Source organism: Panicum hallii, chromosome 6 (genome assembly GCF_002211085.1).
Source record: "Panicum hallii strain FIL2 chromosome 6, PHallii_v3.1, whole genome shotgun sequence".
NCBI classification, from domain to species: domain Eukaryota; kingdom Viridiplantae; phylum Streptophyta; class Magnoliopsida; order Poales; family Poaceae; genus Panicum; species Panicum hallii.
The window spans coordinates 32,738,931-32,753,139 of NC_038047.1; the positions used below are offsets into that span (position 1 = coordinate 32,738,931).

At 45.3% G+C, this 14,209-nt stretch overlaps 2 protein-coding genes and 1 pseudogene across 3 annotated transcripts; 1 reads left to right on the forward strand and 2 right to left on the reverse strand.

Annotated features, from left to right (window-relative positions):
- Window positions 1-911: 911 nt before the first annotated feature.
- LOC112898208 lies at window positions 912-9,464 on the reverse strand. The gene is made up of 14 exons (XM_025966582.1): window positions 9,011-9,464; window positions 8,729-8,878; window positions 8,486-8,643; window positions 7,834-7,969; window positions 7,559-7,655; window positions 7,331-7,431; window positions 6,973-7,136; window positions 6,820-6,891; window positions 6,614-6,730; window positions 6,426-6,521; window positions 6,180-6,301; window positions 5,981-6,024; window positions 1,768-3,313; window positions 912-1,654 (listed from the first exon to the last, which is right to left on the reverse strand). Exons 1-14 carry the CDS (start codon window positions 9,396-9,398, stop codon window positions 1,057-1,059), a joined length of 3,789 nt encoding a protein of 1,262 aa, XP_025822367.1. The 5' UTR covers window positions 9,399-9,464; the 3' UTR covers window positions 912-1,056.
- A 91-nt stretch (window positions 9,465-9,555) lies between these two features.
- Window positions 9,556-12,203, forward strand: LOC112896630. Of its 2 annotated transcripts, XR_003229516.1 has the most exons (3): window positions 9,556-9,786; window positions 10,308-10,486; window positions 12,080-12,203. XR_003229516.1 is itself a non-coding variant. In XM_025964665.1 (2 exons), exons 1-2 carry the CDS (start codon window positions 9,696-9,698, stop codon window positions 10,424-10,426), a joined length of 210 nt encoding a protein of 69 aa, XP_025820450.1. In that variant the 5' UTR covers window positions 9,556-9,695; the 3' UTR covers window positions 10,427-10,755. The 2 variants fall into 2 exon arrangements, 1 of the variants encoding a protein (XP_025820450.1); XM_025964665.1 differs by lacking the exon at window positions 12,080-12,203 and having other exon boundaries at window positions 10,308-10,755.
- LOC112898209 lies at window positions 12,088-13,618 on the reverse strand (annotated as a pseudogene).
- Between the last annotated feature and the right edge of the window lie 591 nt (window positions 13,619-14,209).

Consider the following 14,209-nt stretch of genomic DNA (forward strand, 5'->3'; position numbering starts at 1 on the left):
GTTTTGTTGATCAAAGAACCATGGAAGGGCCGTTCGAGTTGAACCCAAATGCCAGTACTTTCATACCTGGATTCCTGAGTTCATTTGTAGATAAGGCCCCAGAAAAACAAGCAGGTGAGACTAAAAGCACTTTTCTAATGGTTCTGTAGGTTTTGAACTCATAGATTTATTTTATTCACATGACTACACTCAGAGCTGAGCATGTCATAACATTTTCGCAGAGTCATCATCAAAGGGATACCCTTCTACCCTTCTGGTGACACTTTTGATCCTTCGTGGTACGAGGAAAATGACATGGATCCACTTGCTCTAGCCAAAATGCTTGTTTCAATGTCTCCAAATATATACATAGATTTCATTGATGAGTTGCTTAAGGCAAATGATTGTGACATAAGTCTGACCGTTGATATGCTCCACAGATTGCGATATTTTTATATTATTGTGCTGTAAAAATAGTGCTACTTTAAATATTTTATAATCTCAAGAAAGTTATCACAATGGTTCGGGACCCCACCCGCTGTGAAAATAAACCTTCACAGCCGGTTGGCGGCAGAAACCGGCTGTGAAAATGTTGTTTTGAACCTGTGCTGAAAATCTTATTTTCAGTTCCGCTTGTTCAGTGCCACCTCCTAAGACCGGCTCTGAAAATAGGTTTGGACTCGGCTCAGGAAAGCATTCTGTAGTAGTGTATGCGTCCACAATTTGATTCATTATTATATTTGTAAGTTAAAAAAAATAATTTGATGTGTTGGTTGCCAACTATCTCTAAAGTTTATCAAATGTGTTATTTTGGCGTGTTATCTTCACCCAACTATATAACCAGTCTTTCCCATCTCTTTGATGCCTTTTAACATGCGGCTAAGTGCCGCCGCCTAGAAACGAAAGGAAAACATGACGGGAAGATAATAAAATAAAATTAGAGATGCAACTCTAATCTTTATTATAGCAGGTCCGAATGGATAACTTACATGTACAGAGTATTAAAGTAACAGAGAATCCAACATCTATATGCATGTTCCAAAACCATGCACGCACGCTAACCTTTTGATAAGCCACTTAATTGTTTTCAAACAAGTCCCGCATCCAGCATGCTGTGTACGGGAATACGCTTTCCAAGCCCGTTATATGAAAGGTGCCCAACTCTTGAACCTTTGAGGTATTCAAATGATAAGATACGACTCCGACTCCTGATGATACATCAAAGAAGGCAATCTCTTTGTAAGGATGAAATCCATGGAAAACATTACCAAAACTCCAGTTTGTTGTAGTGGCCTGCTTGTTATCTGTGATCTCTAGGACCATACCATCGTCGAAGTCCCATCCATCGAGTTGGTCTTGCGCAGGTGCTTCATCCTTGGTATTAAAGTCGTCAACGGTCGTCCATGGTTTGCTATATTTATTAGCAAATTGAAGATGAGGAATATCTTCAAGGGATTGAAGGTTGATGTTACTCTTCAATACCCACTCCATCTGACCGCAAAGTTCATTAAGCAACCAAACTCGACATTGTGGGCAACTAACACCATCCTGTCGAAGTAGCGCAGAGTAGACCCCTTTTTCTGATTTTCCCAAGTAAGAGAGATCATATTCACCAAGTCTGGTCCTTGATACAGGCGATTTAATCATTTGGTACTTGTCACCTGATAAGGTTATTCTGCAAATATATAATGGGATATGAATTATATGATCGAAGAGAGTCGATCGAGTAATAATAATTAATTAATGATATATATATATATACATATACATAATGGAGAGTAGAGATACCTAATTACAGAATCGTTTCGACAACGCACATAGAGTGCTCCCTGAAAATAGACCCCCTGGCCGTCCAGGCTTCCGCCGGAGTCCCGCCACATCATATCGGCGATGGTTCCGGCAGGATCCCCTTGGCGGACAAAGGACCTCTCCTCCCACCTCCATTTCCTCGAGGAGAAGACGTGTGTTGTGTATGGCGACGGTGGCCAGTACTGATCTGCTGAGTAGTCTGCTGACAGATGTTGGGTTTCGTCGTCGTCGTCGTCGTCTTCTCCGTGGTTGATGGCATGTAACATGGGGATGAGAAATACCTCGTAGTGCTGCGGCGACACCATGGGATCGTAGACAATCAGCTGATTGTCAACATGTAGAAGCAGCTGATCGTCGACACGAGAAAATAATAATGATGATGATGATGATGGGAAGGCAGGCAAGGTGGCCCATTGTCGTGTGGCAGGGTTGACCACCATCTGCTGCCCAAGTAGAAGCAGACCATTACAGTGGTCCTCGATGCTCATGTAGCCGAGGGTGTCGTAGATGTCGTCGAGGCAGGTGGTGATTCGGCGCATTGTCGATGGGGGTGCGAAGAAAGATGGGCGGTCTTGGAGGTGGTTGGGGTTGCAGAAGAAGCCGTCGAGCTGGAGAGGGAGGAGGTCGACGCGGAGCATACGTCGGGCGTCGATGATGGAGCACCACTGCTTGCGGACGCAGCGTGACGCGGCAAGGCTTCTAGGCGGGAGGCGGCGGAGGACGTCGGCGAGCATGTCGTCAGGCAGCAGCAGCACCGCCGCCGATGATCCACCATCATCATCCTCATCCTGCTGGTTGCCGCTGCCGGCAGCCTGGTCGGGCTCGTCGAGGAAGGGGTCCTCCGGGACGCGGAACGCGCCGTGCGCGCAGACGACGGCGGCGCCGAGGGCCAGCGCGGAGAACATGAGCGAGCCGACGGAGGTGAGGAAGACGACGAAGGCGGAGGATGCGATGAGGCCCCCGAGCACCTCCCTGTCGGAGAAGGTGCGTCCGAAGGCGGCGAGCGGCGGCGCGTCGGCGGGGAGGAGCATGTAGAGGAGGCACCAGGCGGCGAGCAGGGCGAGGAGCGCCGCGAGGGAGAAGGGGTGGGCGAGGAGCGCGGCGGCGAGGGAGAGCGCGACGACGGCGGCGTAGTTGGCGCGGAAGTAGGCGAGGTTCTTGCGGAGGCGGGAGGTGGCGTCGGAGAGGGTGTCCGGGCGGGAGAGCGCGGAGCGGTCGACGAGCTCGGCCCAGCGGCGGGCGCCGGAGAGCGCGCGCCTGGCGGAGTCGAGGAGGCGGGAGACGAAGGCGCGCGCCGCGGCGGGGTTGGCGTCGGCGGCGGCGACGTCGGCGGAGGAGACGGCGGTGGGGATGGGGGAGGGGGATGGTGTTGCCGCCGGGACGACGGAGGTGGGGAGGGGCGGAGGGGAAGCCGCGGCCATGGTGTCTCTGTGCGGCCGGGTTTGGCGGATCTGAGAGCGGGGCGGGGAGGGGTGATGGCTCCAGATGAATACAAAGGGCAAATATTTTGGATCTTTGGAAGCTTCTTTATTGTTAGATCTCATTCAAAATTGGTGATCACTTAACAATCAACGCAAAGGTTGTGCAAATTTTCCATAGTTTTAGAGATTTATAGAATCTTGTTTCAAAGCTGCGAACGACTTCCTTAGAGAAGGAAACGCCATAGGGTTGCTAACAAAAGCAACAGAGCTGTTGATGCAACGAACAACAATGGTTAGGTAGAGACGCAATGTGATGTGATGTACTATTACAATATTACAAATTCATCAACAATAAGAAACAAACGAAGGGTTGGACAGGAGAGGGGCTCTCTATTTCAGCAGGTTATGCAGCAGAACACAGGTAGCTCAAGCATCAGTGCCTACAACTGCAACGCATCTTCTTCCCTCTTTTTCAAAACCAAGCAAGCACCATGTCCTTGGTTCTGGAAGAAACTGGCAACATGCCAGCAAAGTTCGTGCGCCATCCATACTTGAGGTGCAAAACTCCCTCCCCTTGCATTTTTCATTTATCCCTTGATTTTCCTTTTTTTTCTTTTAATCCAACAGTATACTGTACTAAGCTTTAAGCATGCAAATCACAACAGCAAAGAGTACCCTTTGCAAGTTTACTTTACCAGCCATCATCCCCTATCAAACAGAACAAGATAGACAGAATCATTTTAACCTTACCATACCCAACCCAAAGGACCAACCAAGATAACCAAGTTTGTGCAAGCCAACACAGCACAGCACAAATATGCTAGGTTGCATTGAACAAGTCTGTGCCCCAGTTCCACGTGACAGTTTTCACTTCAGTTCAGCACAAATTAACTGGTATCTTACAACAGTGTCCTTATTAGGTCATTATGCAATGGACAAGACATTAGGGAACATGATCTTCCTTCACTGGAGCGGTGGAGCCACACCCATGGACCTCGAATCTAGAAGGTGGAGTCATTCCAACCAAAGTCCGAGCGCTGCATCATCGCATAATACTCAAAATTACCATGGTGCTAAGACATCGCTAGAATAAAGACACAAACACCATCTACATAAGCAAGCAGGAAAGGAAACATATGCAGAGCTAGGGATATGGCATGAAAGGTGAAACAACAGATGTTTATTTACATGATCTATTATTGATGCAAAGCATGCAAAGAGCAGGATGAGCCTAAAAACAACAAAATTGAAATGAGAACTAGGTGATGTAAGGGACCCATGAATGGTAAGTCGAATCAACAAGAAATAGTGTCCGCTTGCCTTTGAATCGTGGAACTTGAGGTAGAAGCGGGACTTGGGATATGGACAGCTTTGACTCCAGAATAGAAGCAATGGCAGCACTCAGCTTCTTGTTGACATCAGGGTTCAACCCTCCAATGGAAACCAGCTCACCATAAGCTGCAGGCTCCTGGGTACCTCCAAATGCCATAGGCACTGAACCCTTGAGAACAACCATCACGTACTGTGGGAGGACAAGCATCCCAGCTTATTCCTCAAGATTTTAGTAACCAAGAGAAATGGCTTTGACTAAACAAATCAAGCACAGAGAAACAATAAAAGCTAAATTTCAGCAATTTGAGACTAGCACCACAGGTCACCACCAGAAATCCAAAGGGTGACAGTATGAGAATAAGCCTAGCTTGGTTAAGGTTTCGGAACCAAAATATTTAGACAGGTCATTTTTGTCCATGATATATAGTTAGCAAAGCAGCTGCCCGACTAACACTAACTAGACTACATGGCTAACATATGGTAACCTCTAGTATGGTCAGGTCACTAGAACATAAGAATTTGGGTAGTCAACCATGTAGCAAAGCAGCTGTCTCACTAACACTAACATCAATGACTGATAAACAGTAACATTTAACATTAATGTATATAAGATTGATGGCTGCAGTGTTAGGGATAACATAAAGGAAAAACACATGCAGCCCATGTTCTACAAATTTAACAGTACTTGTGATTAGTGCTGGAGAATGGTACACTACGAGTTGCCAGTTGCTAGAAATCCGGTCCAGAAAACTGTGAGCATAGACTTTCATCAGCCATCTGTTCTTGGCGGCCTGATACCAAATTTCTATTCAGTAGTCAGATTGATAGTGAAATTGCTAGACCAATGGCTTGACATTTCTTGACTGAGTGATCACAATGGTCATTAAATCAATCCTTGATAGACATTAGAGATGCCGCCTCAGTTTATTTAGTTCTTGTTTTATCCCTCAATGCTAGAACAGTCAAAATCGCAGGTTTTCAATTATATATGAACTCAATTTAAGAATGGCCAAGATAAGCAGGAGATTGCGGCCCGGTTCTTGAAGTTTTAGGTTGTGTCATGTGAATATCATCAAAGATTTCGAGTGCATGGTAAACACGTTCAGGCACGGCATCCAGAAAAGAAATTTACAGGAAGGGCTGGCCTTCTATTGGAACACAGTTTTGTTGTACATGGTAAACACGTGAAAGGCTGTTAAGGCCTTCTACATTCACCAGGCATAACACGAGAGCCCAGCAAGCCAACACCAAATACATGTCTACTGTGTACATACTTCGACAGAGCTACATCAGCTACCTTGCTAAATGTTACAAAAGGTCTTCTATTACCCAGGGGCCAGGGCTATATGGCCTGCAGGCTGTAGCCAGCTTCAGTTCCCCTTTAACTTGACAGTATGAGATCAATTGAATATACATGGTCAAATCTGTGCTTTACTCACTCTCTGACCAGATTATTTCCCAAGGTCCACCTTTGCTCCCTAACCTGAAAATCAGAAAATCACCCACAAGCCACTATTCATTCATGCTGCTACTGTTCCAGTAAGAAGACTATTTCCTTTTCCCCAAATCTGAAACTTGGTTCCTTGAAAAAGAAAGTCCTAATTGAAAGTTTTCTACAAATGAATCAACCGTTACTACCTCCAGAAACCAGCAATTGCTCGCAAACTCATAAATAGAGTAAGACCAGCCCAGATGCCACCAAGACCAAAATTAGGAGCAGCGATAAGTAGGAATACTGATGAGAAGGCCCCCGCAAAAATCTGAAACAACCAAGAGTCTATAGGTTAGCATGACACGCTAAGTGATAACTGATAACTAATGGCATGATAACGTGGTAGTATTAGATATAAAATAATGAGATAGAGTAGGAGTATAAATCAGGACCGTGGAGTATGCAGCATAGGCAAAGTCAGAAACACCATAGTAAAGTCCATCGGCCACAAATGCAATAGCATTTACTGGCTGAGAAATAGTGACAAACTGCAACAATCCAATATTCACAACGTTAACAAAAGAATCACGGTGCACACCACTTGAGAAACTAAGAATCAATGTCTCAAAATTATCAGTACCCAAACTCCAGATTGGGCAACGTCCAAAACTGCAGGATCATCTGTAAACAGCAAGGACAAAGATCCAAACCCCACTAATAAGGTAGCAGCAAGCACAACACCAGTCACACCTCCAACCTACACAAACAAGGAACATTATCAGCTCCTTCAGGAAAAGAAGAAACTTGGTGTCATTTCTGAACTTTCACAAGAAATGACTTCTTAACCTGCAGGATTCTGTATACAACCATGCGGGCTTGCTTGTAGTTCCCTTTCGCATATTCGCTTGCAAGTAGAGCCTGCGCAAATTAGGGATACCTCACAAGCAAATACATAGATAAGAGATTTGATGAAAGATCCACTACAGTAATTTCGCATACCTGACCAGCAAGGGCTAGAGCATCATTCAGCAGAGAAATTGTTAACCACACTTGCAAGCATATCTCATAGCCAGCCATTGGAACAGGCCCTTCCCTTGTAGCTAGGGACGTAGATAGTGTCAGTGTCAGGAATACTGCAATTGTTCTGCCAATTAGCAGTCCACCTGAAAAACGTTCAAGTGGTTGTCATAAAGGTCTCTTGCACTAAGATGTAACACAGGATGCTAAATGCAACAGCTATCAAACAGAAATGAATCATGGATAGTTTTCTGTCTGTTTGAACCAGTGCTTGCTCCAACTAAAGCAAAATCATGAAATGTAACATCCTGGGATATGAGCATGAGGGATATTGACCAACCAGATTTCAGGTAACGAATTACTCCATCTCCAATGATATTCCATGAAAATAGGTCTACTTCATTATTCAGCTTGCAAAGGAGGATGAACGCAGTCAAGTACCTGAATACATGTAGAGTTGTAGACAATTGGTCCAAATAGTTTACGGGCTTATAATTATGTTAGTATAGATGACAATAATAGTAAGCAAAACTTTATTGCTAAAAGTATCATGATGCCACCAACATACTCAGAGGACACTGTGGCCAAGGCAGCGCCGCTTACTCCTAGACCAAGTGGGAAAATAAGTACAGCATCCAGTATTGCATTTAATAGGTTGCCAGCACCTGTATGCATCATGACATTAGTTCCTTGCTTAAGCATTTTAGACATAGAGCATCTTAATTAAGAAAAAAAAGCTGTCACAACAAAAATCACGCATTTAAATGCCAAGGTCCTAGAAATTCCATATGGACAAAAATTACGAGTTACATAATTTGTCAAAGTGAGCTAGCATACACGTACCCACAGCATACAATGGTGTCTTTGTATCCAGGAATCCACGAAATGCACCCTGAGCTGCAAGTGCCACTATAATTGGTGGAGCACCATATGCCCTGAACATAAGAAATTGTTCTGCTGGTGCTCGCATTGGTGAATCCTGTGTAGACAGTAAACAAAAGAACTTAATTGCAGCAACAGTGTTTTAACAGCAAACTGCATTGGGAATTAGTCAAAGCAGCTACCATCAAGTATAAATTAAAAGCAGTTGCAAACATTACGGAACCTTAAGGTCAGAAAAATTGAAGTAAATAGACCACACAACTACCAGGATGAACATATGTCCTAGTGGCATAATTTGCTTCACATTGTGAACTGTCCATTGTTTCCAGGATGACGAAAAGGAAATTTTCTTAGTGCCACAACTACCAGCAAGCATGTGAACGGACAGCCCAAAAATGTACTTTCAGGGATTCAAGTATAAATTAGGAATAGTGGCTTCAAAATGAAGCATCAAAAGTGGCACCATAGACTCTGGAGTTGCATAGGCATTATATTATTCAGACCAAGAGAAGACACACGAAACATCCTAAAGAACACCCAGAGCTGACATCAAGTTACAGAGAAGAAATAGATCCTAGAAATGTGAGTATGCGAATAAATTAGTCTTACGTACGACGGGTATACCAATGATGTTCATCAGTGTCCCAGATCCAACAATCAGTGCCGCCATCTCCAATAATCCAATGCCAGCAGCTAGAGCCAAGGATGTTGAAACCGCCGGAAGAACCTTCCTTTGTTGGCTTCCCTTTTGTGGCGTCAAAGATTCATCTCCTAGGCGAGAACTAAAAACTAATCAACGTAATGCGAACGACAGAGATGGTTTTTGGACAGCAAAAGGAACTCTTGTTTTGCTTACTTTGTCCTGTGGTATTAGAACTATTGGCATCGACTGCCTGCTGCTCAGCAACAAAAGATGTGGTGACATTAAGCAATGGCACATTGAACAGCTTGGATACCAAATTGAATACGGAAGCAGATGCACCAACAGCCGCAAGTTCAGCCGAGCCTGACAGATACATGCACATCAAGTGATTGATCCCCTCTCAGAGCAGATGTAAATTTGAATGGCATGATTCTAGTTGTCAAATGAAGGAGCGCACTGGATGACATGGTGAACCTTAGGAACGTTACGACTTACCAATATGGCCGACGAAGGCGGTGTCTACGAGCGCCGTGATTGGGTCGGCGGCGAGCGCGAGCACGGCGGGCACGGCGATGCTGATGATGTCCGCCGCAACCCCGTCAAGCCTGAGCCACCCCAGCACCCCACGCAGCGAGCCGGCCTCCGCCTCTTCTTCATCCTCCCTCTGAGTCTCCGGGCCCCTTGGTGCCTCCTCCTCGACGACGTCCGTGACGACCGGCTTCTCTTTACGGCTGCATCGCGGACGACTCCACCAAGGAGTTGCGCGGCGGGGGCGGGGGCGGCTGTGGCAGCATGGCGAGGAGACGCGATTGATCCCTGGACGCGGGACTCGTATAAGTGCGGCGGCTACCGGCCTCGTGGCCGTCGGCGAGGTAGCCGCCATGGGCGGCGCGGGAGCGTGTGGTCACAGTGGTGTGGCAGTGGAGATGCCAGAGAGAGGATTGAATGCGAAGCGGGCCTGCTTTTTAAGCTGGGTGGGCCGGGCCCCCATTTTGTTGGAACGGTGGGAAAGCGGCGTCCATTATTGGGCTTCAACGGACACGATTCGTCGTCTGTGGCCTTGGGCGTCGAGCCGTCGACCCGCCTGTCTGCTCGCCGCCGCCGCCGCCGCCGCCGCCGTCACCTCAGCTCGCTCCGGTCACCCCTTCCCTCGAGGATTTACTGGGGGGTGGATCATATCATGAGGTTCGCGGGCTGGTACCTGAAGATCGCGGTGGTCGGGGCCTCCATAGGCGCCGCCATGGAGCTCTTCATGATCCACACCGGCTTCTGTACGCTTCTCGCTCCCCTCACTCCCCCTCTGCCCAGCATTCAACCCTTCCCTCTTGTAGTTTCTTTGAAGCTTTTAATTCATTATCAGACTTTCGTGAACGAATTATCTACAGTCCAGCCACAGTCCCCAGTTTTGGCTGTTGGTAGCTTTTCGGCAGATTGAAAGACTTCCAAGTGCAGCTTTGCTACTCTCCAGATCCTACCGCCATTCGAATTTTGCTTTTATCCAAAATCAGACTAGCAGGTGGTTTACCACGAAACCAACGGGCTTGTTTAAATCACTGGGAAGTTGCCAAGGTTCCCAAAAATACCACAAATAACTAACAGCTATCTAAACTGGACGGTTCAGTGCATCCTCGTACCAGCAACAATCTTAACTTTGGATATTTTGGTGGCCGCATAACTGGTTCAGAACCTAGCACCATTCATTCTGTCAAGTTCATTTGGTTTCTATGTTGTTCACTGCTACATAGGAATGCCTCTTATACACCCTTTTTTTCTGCATGGTTATATGCTACAGATGAGAAGGTAACTGTCTTGGAGTCAGAAAAACGAGCTTGGGAAAGCAGTCCAGAGGCCCGAGCTATGAGAGAAGCCCTGAATCCGTGGCGCAAGCATGATGAGCAACAGAAGAAATAGTCATGCGTTATGTGTCCTGTCAAGTGTTTGCATCCTCCATTTGTAGACCCCTTGAATAAGGTAAAATTTGTGTAAATTGTTTGCATTTGGTGAATAATTTGTCCTAGATCTCTGAAATTTCTGGATGCCTGGATATGGTACCTTCCAGCAAAGTTTAAAGGGCTGTAGGCAGCTACGATAAACTTTTTCCAAGGGAGCAAAAAAATTTTGAGGGAACAACTGAGCTAAGCTGTACACGTTCAGACTGGATTCCACTTGTTATATTTTGTTTTAATAGTGTATCAGTGAAGTTATATGTTTAGAAAAGGGTGAAAGTTTGTTTCTTGGTATGATAATTGAATGCTCTGTTAATTGCTCACTGAAGCATATTTCCTTTTAGTTATTGTCGCTGGAATAGTCCATCTAGACCATTCTCGCAAAATTTAAAGACTTTGCATGTGATTTTGTGTATTTGAAGAACTCATCAGACCCCTTGTTTGCTGTATAAGTAGCACCTTGACAAATATTGAAAGACAAGTCATTTGGTTATCATTTTTGGCAGAAAGCTGGCATGGTAGTTAGATTCAATCTCCAGAGTCCTGCATACTTTTGAGTCACTCTGTTTTACATAAGAACAGTAAATATGTAGGATTTGGACACAGCTCCATTTGACTGTGCAGACTGATTTCATGCTATCTTGGGCTAACTTTTTAATACGAATGCCTGTAAATGGAATGCTGGTTCTGTACTTTACAAATCAGATGCTAAGCTGTTAATTTCCGACCATGTTGGTCCCTTTCAAGTATTTGTTCTGTCAAGTGTTTGCATTCACATCCTCCAGTTGCAACCCCGTCGAATGAAGTAATATTAACATGATTTTTAGCATTGGTGAATAATCTCGCCTACTTCTCTGAAATTGTTGGATGGTAGCTTCTAGGAATGTTTAAAGGTTTATGGACAAGCTAAATATAGGTTCAGAAAGGCAACAGAGGACCATTTCTTTGCAGTTTCCACGATAATTGAATGCTCCATGGATTGCTTACTGAAGTTGTTCTTTTAATACTACAGCTCACTGGACTGATCCATCTAGGTCATTCTTCCAAAATTTAATAACTCCGTGTCATTTTCCTGCTATTTAGAGAACTCATTGTTCTCCTTGTTTAATGCAAACAGTATCACGCTGACAACGATTTAAAGATAAGTTGTTTGCTCTAAACTCTAGTTTTGTGATGAGTCGTTAAGTAGATAAATGTTAATAGATTCACCATGAGAAGTACTTTTCAAATATTCAATTACCTTACTTTGAAATGTCATATTTCCACTGGCCAAAGTTTCATCTTGTAGATCATGTAGATAAATCCTAAAAGGCATGTGTTTTGCATCGAAGGGAATACATAACAACACTAGATATGGAGGATTTTGCACATATCTCAATTCAACCAGCAACAAACATTCCAAACTGATTTCATGCAGCCTTTAGGCTGACTTGTTAGTATTAATGCCAGTAAATGGAATGCCAGTTCTGTACTTTACATGCCAGCTGCTAAGCTGATAATTTCCTACCCCCTTGATGTCTACTATGATGGTATTCATTTGATGTATCCATATCTAACCCATCTCAGCTAAAACTAAACCAAAATTTTATACAAGCTAACAGTGATTTCAAAGAAGCAGGGGACTGATCAAGGAGTTTCTCTGTTAACTGGAAACTTGGTGAAGGTGCTTACAACTTGATCGACTTGCAGTGTTGGCATAAGCTGGTTTTGTTCTTATGAATAGAACTATGCTCGATGCTAACCCCAGCAATGTGATGCAACCCCACATGAAGAAGGTGGCTGAGTAGCAGCACTTCACCCCCATGCAAACAATCATGGTATCAATCATGCCAGTGCGGTTATCCGTTACTCTCATCCTTTGGCCATTTGCGTCGTATACCAGAGCAGCAATCTGGCCATAGAGGAGTGAGCCCAGCAGGATATTGGTGATTAGGATGTTGTGATTCACACCAATGCTATTTGGTCCAAAGAGCTCGGAGGTCACTGACACTGCTGCAGCGAATATGAACCCTGAGCTTAGGCCAATTAGTGCTGTTCCTACTGCCAGAATGCTTCCATCCTGCTGTTTCCGCGTAAGGAAAAAGGCCATTGGCATGGGCACCAATGCGGCAGCAAGCCACCCTGTCCGAGCAAGTGACACCTTCCTGTATACAGATTGTATATATATTTAGTTACTAGGAAGCCATCTGATGATAATTGATATACTAGAGCAAGACAGATACCTGTGAAGGAAGTCGGGGAGTGCAGAGAAGAGGACCAAAGAAGGAGAAGGATGAGTAGACAGCAAGTAGCATGGTGAGCTGTGACTGCTGGTGCAATGACTGTGCAATCTGCCCCAAGTTGTTGCTGTATACCAGGCCAACAGTTGCTCCGCAGAAGTAGGCTGTGTAGTAGAGCCAGAAGTACCACCAGGTGGCTCAATGAGCCTCTTTGCACTATGTTCTTCACCGAGTACCACCAGGTGGCCCTTATCCAGTATTGTTCCGCCACTACTGCCCTGCAACTGCTGCTCCATTGCTTTTTCCATGACGGCATTGGATTCATTCTGAAGATTGTTACCGACTAGGAGGGGCTTATGCGGGTCATCATGGTGAGATGCAGAGTCAATGCTGTGTGTATCCACATATGAGCAGCTGGAGCAGGCAGGGATGATGAGAGGAAGGGCGAGGAGGACCATGGCGCCTGTGAGGATGACCCACGCAGCGGATCTGGTTGTGTTTAAAGATCCAAAGACCACGAGATATATGCCGGTGATGAATGCAAGGATGTTGAGGCCGAGGAAGGTGTGCCTGTCATACTTGGGCACGCTTTGGAGGTGGCTGTCATGTGTATGGCAGAGGAGTATGGCTGGGAGCGCAAGAATAGAGGCGGCAAGAGGGAGGATGGCATTGAGGAGGAGGTAGACAGATGGGGAGGTGGGGGAGAAGGCATTTGCAAAGAGGGTGTAGAAGGCGGTGCTGAGCCCATTGAAGCTTATTGAGAGGGAGAGGGCCAGGGGGCGGTTGCTTGCAGAGAAGCTGAGAATGCAGAGAACAAAGCAGACTGTGTTGAACCAGCAGATGCTGCACCCTGCTACCAAGCAGACCAAGAACACCTGCAGTGCAACATATGAATCAGAATTTGGTAGATTAATTAAAAAAATCGCTATAAATCGCATGTTGTGGCATGTTGACAATTTAGCCTATGTTGTGTCTACATCTTGGGTTTTTTACCATATTTGTGGAAAGTGTTTGCAATCACAGTTCCTCTTAAGACAATTTACGGGCTAATATAGGTTATCTACTGAAAACTGCGGGAGTGATTTGTATACTGGGAGCCGTACGTTATATTGAAGGCATTGCACTACTACAAAATGATGCTCTTTTTTTTACTCTTGGAGATATTAGTGATAAATGTTTAAGGAATGTGTTTGGAAGGGGACATGTTAAATCAGTTGCAACAACAATTCCCAGTAGCCAGAAATATGGTTAGCAGGGAAATGAGCACCAACTTTGTTTGATTGTGCATCAGTGGCTTGGGACTGTGGAAGTTTGTGGTTCCATTTGTGTGCACGGCACTGCTTTTTTTTTTTGTGGTGCTCGTGAATATAAAATATCAAAGGAAGTTGTGGAGCAGGTGGATGAGAATGGCGTGCCGCAGGTGTGAGTGATATGCTGCGGGTATCTAGGTGATGTGCGATTGCGATGTTTTGTGCATCAGAACCTGTTGTGTTCCAGTTTCAGTTGTTTCTACAGGTTCTGTTGATTAG

Bases quoted from the DNA above. Each gene is read 5' to 3' on its own strand.
- LOC112898208 (XM_025966582.1), bottom strand. From the start codon at position 9,398: ATGGCGGCTACCTCGCCGACGGCCACGAGGCCGGTAGCCGCCGCACTT. The intron at 7,432-7,558 runs GTATGTTGGTGG...ACATGTATTCAG, and splicing joins TTGGCCACAGTGTCCTCTGA to GTACTTGACTGCGTTCATCC. The intron at 6,025-6,179 runs GTAGTAACGGTT...TCTGATTTTCAG, and splicing joins GCAATTGCTGGTTTCTGGAG to GTTAGGGAGCAAAGGTGGAC.
- LOC112896630 (XM_025964665.1), top strand. From the start codon at position 9,696: ATGAGGTTCGCGGGCTGGTACCTGAAGATCGCGGTGGTCGGGGCCTCC. The intron at 9,787-10,307 runs GTACGCTTCTCG...TATATGCTACAG, and splicing joins CATGATCCACACCGGCTTCT to ATGAGAAGGTAACTGTCTTG.